Here is a 12,752-nt window from a genome sequence, read left to right as displayed (position 1 = left end):
TACTGGAGGATTAAAGGATAGCTAATGTTGTTGGCTGTTTAAGAAAAGCTTGAAGAATAAACCAGGAAATTATAGGCCAGTGAGCCTGACATAAGTAGTGGGAAGGTTAATGGAAGGTATCCCAAGGGACCAGATATATATGAGTATTTGAATATACAGGGACTGATTAGGGATAATCAGAATGGCTTTGTGCATGGTAGGTCTTATTTTACCAGTCTTTTAGACTTTTTTCAAGGAAGTTACCAGGAAAGTTGATGAAGGCAGGGCTATGGACATTGTCTATGTGGACTTTAGCAAGGGATTTGACAAGGTCCCCAATGGGAGGTTGGTCAAGAGGTTCAGTTACTTGGCATTCAAGATGAAGTAGTAAATTGGATTAGACATTGGCTTTGTGGTAGAAGCCAGAAAGTGGTAGTAGATGGTTGCCTCTCTGACTGGAGGCCTGTGACCAGTGGAATGATCTGGATGATAATGTGGTTAACTGAATGAACAAACTTTTTTAGATTAGATGATGAGGACACTCAGTCCTCATTTATTGTCATTTAGTAATGCATGCATTAAAAAATGATACAATGTTCCTCCAGTATGATATCACAGAAACACAAGACAGACCAAGACTAAAACTGACAAAAACCACATAATTATAACATATAGTTACAACAGTGCAAAGCAATACCGTAACTTGATAAGAGCAGACCATGGGCATGGTAAAAAAAGAGTCTCAAAGTCCCGATAGCTCCAACATCTCACGCAGATGGTAGAAGGAAGAAACGCTCCCTGCCATGAGCTTCCAGTGCTGCAAACTTGCCGATGCAGCATCCTGGAAGCACCCGACCATAGTCCGACTCTGAGTCCGTCCGAAAACTTCGAGCCTTTGACCAGCCCCCCAACACCGGGCACCGAGCGCTTCGACCCTGGCCGCCAAGCAACAGGCAAAGCCGAGGACTCGGGGCCTTCCCCTCCGGAGATTTCGGATCACACAGTAGCAGTGGTAGCAAAGCAGGCATTTCAGAAGTTTCACCAGATGTTCCTCCGTGCTCTCACGTCTGCCTCCATCAAATCAGAGTTGTGCACGGCCTCCTACTTGACAGATTACAGATATTCATCACCGGAGAGGCCGCGCATGCTGCGTTGCGCCGTCATCTTCTCCTCGGTGTGAATGACACCAAGATTGGGCATGTAGTGGACAAGGAGGAATTCTATCAAAGCTCGCTGCGGAATCTGGATCAACTGGAGAAATGGGCTGAAAAGTGGCAGATTGAACTTAATGCAGATGATTGTGAGATGTTGCACTTTGGGAGGACCAGCCAGGGTAGGTTTTACAGAGTGAGCAGCAGGGCACTGAGGGGTGTGCTAGAATAAAGGCCCTAAATCATTGAAAGTGGCGTCACGGGTAGATAGGGTTAGATATAAAGCTTCTGGCACATTGGTCTTCATAGATCAAAGTATTGATCGGAGGAGTTAGGATATTACATTGAAGTTGTATGAGATGTTTGTGAGGCCTAACTATTGTGTGCAGATTTGTTCACCTTCCTACAAGAAAGATGTAAATAAGATTGAAAGAGTACAGAGAAAATTTACAAGGATGTTGCTGGGACTGAAAGACCTGAGTTATAAGGAAAGATAGTTAGAACTTTATTCCCTAGAACAGTGGTCCCCAACCTCTGGGCCGCAGACCGATACCGGGCCACGAAGCATGCGGTAGCCAGAGCGCACCCAGCACGTTTAAGAAAAAAGCCAAAATAAACAAGCTAATTAATTAGGTGCCGCCCGGCACGTGAATGTCGGCCCAGATCAGAGGCGATTGTGGATTTCACTTGCTCTACGCCAGGGGTCCCCAACCTTTTTTGCACTGCGGACCGGTTTAATATTGACAATATTCTTGCGGACCGGGGGTGGGGGGAGGATAGGGTTGCCAATGGACAAAAGTAGCAGTCAATACATTGTGTTTACCCCAAGAAAGACTACAATGACCATGAAGCCTTGCGCAGGCACCTGTGTGCGCATGCGTGTACGTGCCAATTTTTTCCCCTGCAAATCATTTTTGGCAATTCTATTCAGGGAGGGGGGGGAGTGTTAATCACAACTGGAATATAGGTGGTAAGTGGCTCATGCACTCAATTTCGTTTCTAAAAGGGTTTATCTAATGAATTTAATATTAAACACACAGCGCATATTTTCCTCGCTTGAATATAGTGATAAGTCAATTACCGGGGAGGGCAGGGGAGCTTGAAGTAAGTGTTGAACGAACTTCCAGTAGAAGTGGTAGAGGCAGGTTCGATATTATCATTTAAAGAAAAATTGGACAACTATATGGACAGGAAGGGAATGGAGGGTTATGGGCTGAGTGTAGGTCGGTGGGACTAGGTGAGAGTAGCGTTCAGCACGGACTAGAAGGGCAGAGATGGCCTGTTTCTGTGCTGTAATTGTTATATGGTTATATAAGTCACTTATAAGTCAATAGCATCATAACATTTCAAGTAACGTTTGGATGTTAAACACACCGTACATATTTTCCCCGTATGAACATGTAACATCATTGCAACCCACCAATATCACTGAATCAGTGGGAGCCCTGGGCTTGTTTCCCTGCAACAACACGGTCCCATCGAGGGGTAATGGGAGACAGCGATACTCGAAGGGGGTTCCTTATGTCCAGTCTATTCTGCAATTTAGTTTTCGTTGCATTCATTGCAGAGATATGCTGGAAATGGATGCAACGTTTTCAGTGCTTTCATGGCTATCTCAGGATATTCAGCCTTGACTTTGATCCAGAATGCCGGCAGAGATGTTATGTCAAACACACTTTTCAGCTCGTCGTCATTTGCAAGCTTAAGGAGTTGATCTCCTTCCCGCGTTGACATGGATGACGCGCGGGTAATGACCTCACGTGTGTTCAAGCTCAGTGCGTGACAGGGAATGAGGGAAGGTGCAGCTGACTCATATCACCAAATCATATTGTTTCCTCGCGGCCCGGTAGCACATGCTTTGCAGCCCAGTACCGGTCCGTGGCCCAGTAGTTGGGGACCGCTGCTCTACGTGATGTTCACTCCACTTTCCAGGGCGCTGGAGCCTTTAGCTGTTCCATTGTTTGGTCGATTTAAACGCCAGCCCAGACAGGGCTGTCAGGATCGAGGTGACATGTTGAATCTACACAAACTTCTAATAAAGTATAGGTGCTGTCGTGCTTTCTTTGTAATGACAGTTACGTGACGGTCCCAGGACAGATCCTCTGACACTTTTCAGAGAGAGAAACGTCGATCTTTAATGCCGAAGAATTTAAAGTTATTGACCCTCTCCACTTCAGTTCCTCTAATGAAGACTGGCTTCTGGGCGGCACCTAATTAATTAGCTTGTTTATTTCGGCTTTTTTCTTAAAGATGTGCTGGGTGCGCTCCAGCTACCACTGCACCCCTGCATGCTTCGTGGCCTGGTATCGGTCCGCAGCCCGAAGGTTGGGGACCACTGCTCTAGAACGTAGAAGATTGAGGGAGTGGGGTGTTGATAGATGTATACAAAATTATGAAGGGGATAGATAGGGTAAATGCAAGCAGGCTTTTTCCACTGAGTTTGGGTAAGATTTCAACTAGAGGTTGTGGGTTAAGGGTGAAAGATGAGATGTTTAAGGGGAAGCTGAGGGGAAACTTCTTCACAGAAGATGATGAGAGTGTGGAATGTTTAAACGTGATTTTAACATTTAAGAGAAGTTTGAATACGTGCATGAGTGGGAGGGATATGGAGTGCTATAGTCTGGGTGCAGGTCGATGGGTCTTGGCAGTTTGAATAGTTTGACGTAGACTAGATGGGCAAATGGCCTGTTTCTGTGCTGTTGCCTTCAGTTATAGTGTATACTTTCTTAAATAAGCTTTCCAAAGCTGTTCATGACTTTCCAGGTGCAGCTTCTTCAACTCCTTGCACAGCTGTAACAATATTGCCCTATATTTAATTTACAAATCCTTAGCAATATGTAGATTGTTAATGTGCTGTTTGCTGTCTTAGTTACTGTGCTACACTTATTTGCAGTTTGCATTTCATGTCCTAAGACATCTTGATCCTTCTGCTTGATTCATTTACGTTTCCTTCTATTAAGATAATAGTTTGTCTTGTTATTCCTCCTACAAGGTGCAAAATCTCAACATTCCATTTGCCAAATTTTTGTCCACTCACGCAACTTATCCACTATGACAGAGTCTAACTATCTTTATCCTAGCATGCATTCCCATACCTTTGAGTCATTAACAAACCTGGATACTTTACACTTTGCCCTCTCCTTCAAGTCATTAATATAGACAGTGAGTAATATTGTGCACCAGCCTTTTATGTGGCACCTTATTGAATGTCTTCTGTATATCCAAATACCCTACATTTACAGGTACTCTGCTATTGATCTTCTTTGCTTTAAAGATGTAACCTGATTTCCCTTACATAAAATCACACTGATTTGGTTTAATTACATTAAGCTTCTCTAATTGACCAGGCATTCATTTAGATACATGTTAAGGTAACTGGCCTATAGTTTCCCACTTTTTGCCTCCCACCTGTCTTGTATAAGGAGTCATGTTTGCAGGGTGCCAAACTGCTGTTATTTCCCTGAAATATGGTGAGTTTTTAAAAGCTTCAATCAGTGGACCTATTATTTCTGCAGCCATTCTCTTTCAAAACCTTTGATGCAGGCCATCAGATATGGTTGACTTGCCTCCCTTCAGTCTCATTATTTCCCTCCTGATAGCGATTGTTACAAGTTCTTCCATGCTGTTGGAAACTAGCCACTCTGTTTATAATTGGAATTGGTTTATTATGTCTCCCGCCATGAATTATGTACCATTTGCTTATTTCCTGCTGTAAAATCCCCAGTCTTATTCTCCATGAGTCCTATGCTGAGCAAGCCTCTTGCTTTTGATATACCATATGTAAATAAATTCCTGCTGTTTATTTTGATATTGCTAGCCAGTTTTTTTTTCATGATCAGCTGTCTTCCTCATCTATATACTACTAAAACTCTCATGCTCTGTCTGTCTGTTTGTCTGTTTGTGACCTCCAAATAGTGCACACGGTGCATTACAGCGGCACTTTTTTTGGCTAAATCAAATTAAAATGCGCTAACTTACAGAATGCAGGCAAAGTTCAGGGTTATATATTCGTATAAAATTGCTCATTCGCCAAAATAAACAGGCTCCCTTTTAACCCGAGACCCTATCGGCCATCATGGAAATTGGGACACGACAGCCCGATGCATGCGCACGGCCAGCCTCAGCAGTGACACCTACTGGAGCAAAAGGGCAAGGCAGCTCTATTTCGAAGGGCCACATTCTGCTAATCACCATCAGCATGTACAGGATTGGGACAGATCTAACTGCCACCCATCAATAAGAGATAATTAAATCTTATTGTAATGATGTACTTCAAGACACCCATAAAACCCTTTGCTGCCGTCAAAGGACAGCGATGACTATATCACGTCCATTTAGGAGAATGCCAGCCACATCATCAAGAATAATCAGCATCCTTTGGTGTTACTGCTTTGTATCTTCTATCCAGCATTAGGGTAAAAAAGAAATGGTCAGCCTAATTATGCCGCATGGAAAGGGAAGGGGGACATTATGGTCAAGAGATGACAAACGTGGTCGGGAAGCAGCAAGGAGAGGGAGAGAACAAGAATCGGATGAGGCCAGGGCCGCACGACTCCAGGATCAAAGAGTCAGGACAAAAAAAGATGAGAGAAGAAGAGACAGAGGAGGAGAGGCATGCACGTCTCCAGGATCAGAGACAAACAACAAACAGCAGAAGAGATAAAGAGACGGGGGATGAAAGGACTGCATGTCTCCAGAATGACAACGAGAGGCAGAAGACTGGCAGATAAACCAGAAATGATGCCATCAAAAGTGTCCTTCGTTAAATGAGGAGCAGCTATATTTGCTTTGCTATGCGTCGTTCTTCTTTAATAAACTGAGGTTTTCTACTTCCGTTTTCAAAGCAAAGCGATACCAATAGCATTCAGGAAAACTTAATGTTTATTCTGGTCACATCAGACTGCACTACCCTTCTCTCAAAGGGTGCCCCAATGGGTCACCCCGTTGTCCAGTTAGATTTTAAATCTCCTGTCTTCTGACTACCACTACCTTTTCCCTTCCTGAATACACTGGCTTTTAATTTTAAAATTTTCCTTAACTGGCTTTGTTAACCACAGTTAGATCTTTCTCACTGAGTTCATCTAGCTGAAGGCGATAAATTTCTGATAAGTGGTATGAAAAATCTTCTGAACATTCTCCCTCTATTCATCTACTGACATTTCTTTTAACCTATTTTCCCAATGTCTGAAGGACAGCTTTTCCTTTAGACATTGGTTAATTATCCTTGCATAAGTTGAGTACACTGGTTTTGAATCGGGATGTTTATCCTCAAACTGTTACTGCATTCTACAGTGTTGTGATCAGAGCTTCATTTGCAATCCTTGAGATGTTTTATTAATCCTTCCTCATTATATAACCAAATCTAAACTAGCCTGTTCCCAGCTGTTATAACATAGTGCTCTAAGAAATAACCCATTTAGCACTGTACAAAAAAAGTCTTTCAACGCTATCCATGACAGTTTGATTAACAATGCATTTGCTTTCCTTACCACTGACTCAACGTACAAGTCAATCTTTAAGGAATGCTAAACAAGAGCTCCCAAGTTTCTTTGCACCCCTGATTTTTTAAATTTTCTTTCTGTTTAGAAAATAGCCTATACCTTTATTCCTTCTACCAAAGCGCATGATCATACGCTTCTCTACACTATGTTCCTTCTGCCACTTCTTCACCCATTCTCCCAGTCTAAGTCCTTCTACAGACTGCTTGCATCCTCAACACTACCTGCCCCTCCACCTATCTTTATATCATCTGCAAACTTAGCCACAAAGCCATCAATTCCATCATCCAAATTGTTGACATGTAACGTGAAATGAAGTGGTCCCAATACTGACCCCTGTGGAACACCACTAGTCACCAGTAGCCAAACAGAAAAGATCTCCTTTATTCCCATTCTTTGTCTCTTGTCAGTCACCAAACCTTCTATCCATGCTTGTATCTCTCCTGTAATTTTACAGCCTCTCATCTTGTTAAGCGACCTCATATGCGGTACCTTGTCAAAGGCCTTCTGAAAATCCAGGTAAACAATATCCACTGACTCTCCTTTGTCCATCTTGCCTATAATTTCTTGAAATAATTCCAACTGATTTGTCAGGCAAGATTTCCCCTTAAGGAAACCACGCCTACTTCATCATCTGTCTCCGAGTACCCAGGAACCTCATCCGTAATAACGGACTTCAACATCTTCCCAAGCACTGAGGTCAGGCTAAACGGTCTATAATTTCCTTTCTGCTCCCTCCTCCTTTCCGAAAGAGTGGAGTGACATTTGCAATTTTCCAGTCCTCCATTCCATTCCAGAATCTAGTGATTCTTGGTAGATCATTACTAATGCCGCCACAATCTCTTCAGCCACCTCTTACAGAACCCTGGGGTGTAGTCCATCTGGTCCAGGTGTCTTATCTACCTTCAGATCTTTCAGTTTCCCAAGTACCTTCTCTAAATAATAGCAACTACACTCACTTCTGCCCCCTGACACTCTTCTGGTATCCGTCTAGTGTCTTCCACGGTGAAGACTGACTCAAAATACTTTTTAAGTTCATATTTGCATCCTATGTCACCTCTTTCTAAGGATTTGATTTCATATTTTTTTTACCAGCAGAGCCACCCCACCCCTCAAGTACTGTACGTGTACTGTATGCAGATGCAGTGGAAACCTACTAGTAGCAGCATCACTGCATTCAGATAAGGAATCTTCATCTTTGTTTTGCAGTGTTTAACTACAGATCCATTGTGTTGCATGCTTTTGCATTTATTTTCCATCTCTTTCTGTCATGCTTTGATTTTCATTCTCCTCGCTAGCCTCTGTTCTTTCGTTTGATTTTCATTCGTGTCACTTGACATTTTCCCTCCTCTGGCTAGTTGAAAGGCTAGTCTATAACCCTAGTTTTTGTTTTTTTCCAGTTCAAATGAACCTTGCCCCAAATGTGCAGTTCCTTTTTTCCCCAGATGGTGCCAGTACTTCATGAATCAGAACCTATTTCTTCCACTCACCCTTGAACCTTGTGGTTACTTATGTTATTCTATTTACCTTCTGCAGTTTACATATGACTAAAGTAATAATCTGGAGATTATCATCCTAATGGTTCTGCTTTTTCAACTTTGCTCTAACTGCTCATAATCCTTCAGCATACCCTCCTTCCTAACCCTACCTGTGATGTTAATGCCTATGTGACTGGATCCTCCCGGTCGCTCCAAGTTAATCCCCAGCCCTGGCGGAAGGCACTCAAGACTCTTTGCTGCGGAAAATAATGTCTCTTCTCCCATCTATGGTATACCCCGTGACCACGTTTCTTTTTTCTCCCACTACTTGAATGACTCTCTGCATCTTGCGCTATGAACAATTTTCATATCCCCTGTAAGTCCCTAGTCTTGTCCAAACACGAAGCAAGAACTTCATACCTGGTAATGGCTGAGGCTCACCCAGAACTACCCTCTAGATACACTTATCTGCCTCTTTTGCAATCATACCTTTAACTTTTAATACAGCCAACAAATACAGAGCAGGAATTAGCAACGCCAGTGTAATATTTCGAGAATGTATCAGTTGCACAGGATTGCTAATTTAGTCCGAGGAAGTCCTGGTGATGATGCAGCTAATGAAGGATTTGCAAAAGGCATGACATAAGAGCAACTTCAAGATATCCAAATGTTTTTTTCTGCAAATGAATGACTACTAAGTATATTCGCTCTTATAATATAGCAGAAGTAGCATCCAACATGCCCAGAATAAGCTCACGTTTGCAGTAATGTGACTATGTATTTATTTTATAATACTGATTGAAGGATGCATGTTTGTCAGTGGTGTGATCAGCCAGCTTCTTCACTTACACTTGAGAATGAAGATATTGCCTAACTTTAACATCCCATCTGAAAGATTAATGTGTTTAGAGCATTCCATCAATATTACATGTTTCTGGTCATTTATTTGTAGGGGAATGCAAAAATAATTTCTCCAGTGATGTGGCTTTTGGTCTCTGCCGAAAGAGGTGTTAAAATAATTTTTAAAGAACTATTAGCTGTAAGTTGCACCTTAAGAACATTAGCTGATGCAATGAATGGACCACAACATATTTCTAAATGAATAAAGTCACACTGAAAGGCCGCCTTTATACATAATTATCCTAATGATTTTAATAACGTCATTTGAAGCATACACTGGTGTAGTCAATGCAGTTACATCAATGAATTTAGGATTATTTTCTTTATTATCCTTATTTCCTTTAGGATTATTCAAGTGGAAAGCTTCTTACAGGAGAACTAAAGAAAATTCTCATTGAAACACTGCAGCCTCTCATAGCAGAACACCAAGCACGACGCAAGCAGGTGACTGACGAACTGGTAAAACAGTTCATGACCCCTCGGAAACTGGCATATAATTTTTAATGACAAGTTTTGGAATTCACATTCCTTAATGGAGAATGCAGTCCAATTTAATTCATTAAAATCTTAACATTATGAAGAAGTTCTATGTAATATGATGGACAAATGATTCAAAATCAAATAAATATCACTAAATTATAACCTGTAAGTTCCAGATCTATGGAGATAATTGCTTACTCAGTCTTTGGTACATTATTAGATTGTCCTGATAAAACTTCACCTAGATCCGTATAACAATTTGCCCTGATTATTTCTTATTCAAGAAGCCTACTCTTTCATAATAAATGATTGGTCAAGAATTCTCTGCCCCAGAAGCCAAATCATTAGAGATACTTAAGGTGGAGATAGATAAATATTTGGAAGATAAAGGAATTGATACAAAGGAGTTTTTATTTCATTTATTTTTGTTTCGAGATCTGGCGCAGAACAGGCCCTTGCTAGCCTTTGAGCCGTACCTCCCTGCAATCCCTAACAAATCTGATTTAACCCTAACCTTATCACAGGACAATTTACAATGACCAGTTAACCTACCCAGTATATCTTTGGACAGTGGGAGGAAACCAGAGGACTCGGAGAAAACCCACACATTCCATGGGGAGGACATACAGAGATTTCTTACAGAGGATGCTCTGAGGGCTTGTTTCTATGCTGTCCTTCTCTATGACACTGCGCTACCACGCTGCCAGAATAGATTTGAATTGAGGCCAGCATACATCGGCCATTCTCATATTGAATGGTGTGGTAGTCTTGAGAGGCTCGTTGGCCTACTTCTCTCCTATTTTCATCTGTTATAATTGAAAAAAGCAAGTTTAGAGTCAGGTAGTTGGATAATCACTTAAAAAAGAAAATTTGTATTATATGGATAAGAGGGGGAAAATATAAGACACCAGGACTAACTGGATTGATTTTTGAAGAAGACAGTACACAGGTTTGACATGCAAAATGGCTGCAACAATCATACCCTCAGTTCTAATCAAAACGCTCCAAAACCTGCACCTCTGGATGCTTAACTTCTTCACCGGGAGATCACAGTCTGTGCCAATTGGAAATGACATCTCCATGCTGACAATCAACCCTGGTGCACCTCAAGGATATGTGCTTAGCCCACTGCTCCACTCCTACACCCAAGAATATGTGGCTCGGCACAGCTCAAATGCCATCCATAAATTTGCTGACGACACAACTATTGTTGGCAGAATTTCAGATGGTGTCAAGGAGGCGTACAGAAGTGAGATAGATTAGCTGGTTGAGTGGTGAGACAACAACAACCTTGCACTCACCGTCAGTAAGACCAAGGAATTGATTGTGGACTTCAGAAGGGGGAGGTCAAGGGATCACACTCTAGTCATCACTGAGGGATCAGAACTGGAAAGTGTGAGCAGTTAAAGTTTCTGGGTATCAACATCTCTGAGGATCTATCCTGGGCCAAACATTTGATGTAATTACATAGAAGACAGAACACCAGCTATACTTCATTAGGAGTTGGTATGTCACCAAAGACACTTGTAGATTTCTACAGAACATTCTGTAGAAATATCATGGAAAACATTCTAATTGGTTGCATCATCATCTTTAGAATCTCAGGTAATTGGATAATCACTTAAAAAAGGAGAAGAAATCTTGTATTATGAGGGTGAGAGGGAGAAAAATATGGAAGGGCCAATGCACTAGATTGGAAAAAGCTGCAGAAATTTGTAAACTCAGCCAGCTCCATCATGGGCACTAGCCTCCCTGGCATCCAGAGCAGCTTCAAAAGGGGATGTCTCAAAAAGGTGGCATCCATCACAGGACCCCCATCACCCAGGATATGCCCTCTTCTTATTGCTACCATCAAAGGAAGACACACACTCCACGATTCAGGAACAGTTCCTGCCCTTCCACCCTCAGATTTTTGAATGGACAATTAACACACGACCACTTCCTCAGTATTTTTTTCCTCTCTTTTTGTACTATGTGTTTAATTCTCTTTTTTTATGCATACAGTGTAATTTATAGTTATTATGTATTCCAATGTTCTGCTGCCATAAAACAACAAATTTCATGACATATGCCAGTGATATTAAGCCTGCTTCTGATTTCTGTGCTGTATTGTACTGTGATTCGTTTCCTTAAATAGTTTACTTCTGAAAAGATAGTAGATTGAATCCAATTTTATTTTCTTCTGTAAACTACTTATTAATCCAAGTTTATTACTTTGACATGTGAGTGTCAACTGTTAATGAGCATTGCAGTGCAGTGGTTGGAAGTATTCCCATGGTGGTCTTGGGTAATTATTCAGTGATTTCATAAGATCAGTGATAGCTGCTCAAATCAGGGTAGTGAGTGACCAGAAGATAATGGTGGACTAATATTTTAAAAAAAATATTAGATCGAGAAGTTGTTGAAGCTTTAGATATGTTGTGCGTAATTCATCCATTTCAGATGGTGAAAGGGGTGTTTCATCAAGTGGACTGTTTTGCCCTGGCTGGCATTAAGTCTTGAATTCTGCAGGTGGTAAAAAGGTTTGGAGACCAGACGATGAACCTGTTGTTACAAAATACTCATCTCCCATCTGCACTAGTAGTTGCATTTCAGTGATCAATCTTATGCTTACTTTCCATTCATTGGTGATTCCCATATATGATGATGGGGGGGATTCAGAAATGGTATTGTTGTTTAATTGTCATGGGGAGGTGCTTAGCTGTGTTTGGAAGAAGATGGTCATTGCCTGGAATCCATGATTTCCAGAAGGCATGGATTTCATTATCTGAGGAGTGACGAGTGAAACTGTGTTCTCAGTTCCAACTTTGTACATTTGTTTGCAGGTGTAAGTGATAGTTGAGCATGAGCAACTTCTACAGTGATGACCTAGGGCTGGGATTAGTGCTCAGCAACTGTTAAGGATCCGGCCTGAACACTGGGTCGAAGGGCCTCTCCTGGTAGCTCTGGATCACGACAGTCTTTAATTTCTGTTTTCTTTCACCTGGCCTTGTGGGTTTTGGCCCAGCCCCTTTCCTTTTTTGACTTCCTCCAATTACCTGCTTGTCTCCTCATTTGCACCCACCTGTGTCTAATTTTCACTCATTACCTTGTCCATTTAAACCCTACCTTGACTAGCGTTCTCTACCAGTTTGTCCCATATTCTGAGCTGTGTCGTTCTAGCCTGTCATTGAGACTTCTGCCAACCGATTTTGCTTGATTCTGTGTTTGGATTTTGCCCGTTCCTGGACCTGATTTTTGCCTGTGCACTCTGGATTGTCTGCCCT

The 12,752-nt window shown here is 41.8% G+C and overlaps 1 protein-coding gene across 3 annotated transcripts in view; it reads left to right on the top strand.

The window, feature by feature from the left end:
* Positions 1-9,648, top strand: part of LOC140204141 (tryptophan--tRNA ligase, cytoplasmic-like) — a 35,171-nt gene extending 25,523 nt beyond the window's left edge. For all 3 annotated transcript variants that reach the window (XM_072270578.1, XM_072270559.1, XM_072270569.1), the window contains one exon: positions 9,352-9,648. In XM_072270578.1, the coding sequence (XP_072126679.1) occupies positions 9,352-9,510 (159 nt within the window). In that variant the 3' untranslated portion in view covers positions 9,511-9,648. The remainder of the gene's footprint in view (positions 1-9,351) is intronic.
* The last annotated feature ends 3,104 nt before the right edge of the window (positions 9,649-12,752 follow it).

Source organism: Mobula birostris, chromosome 1 (assembly GCF_030028105.1).
Source record: "Mobula birostris isolate sMobBir1 chromosome 1, sMobBir1.hap1, whole genome shotgun sequence".
NCBI classification, from domain to species: domain Eukaryota; kingdom Metazoa; phylum Chordata; class Chondrichthyes; order Myliobatiformes; family Myliobatidae; genus Mobula; species Mobula birostris.
This window is presented reverse-complemented; position numbering and strand designations above follow the sequence as displayed.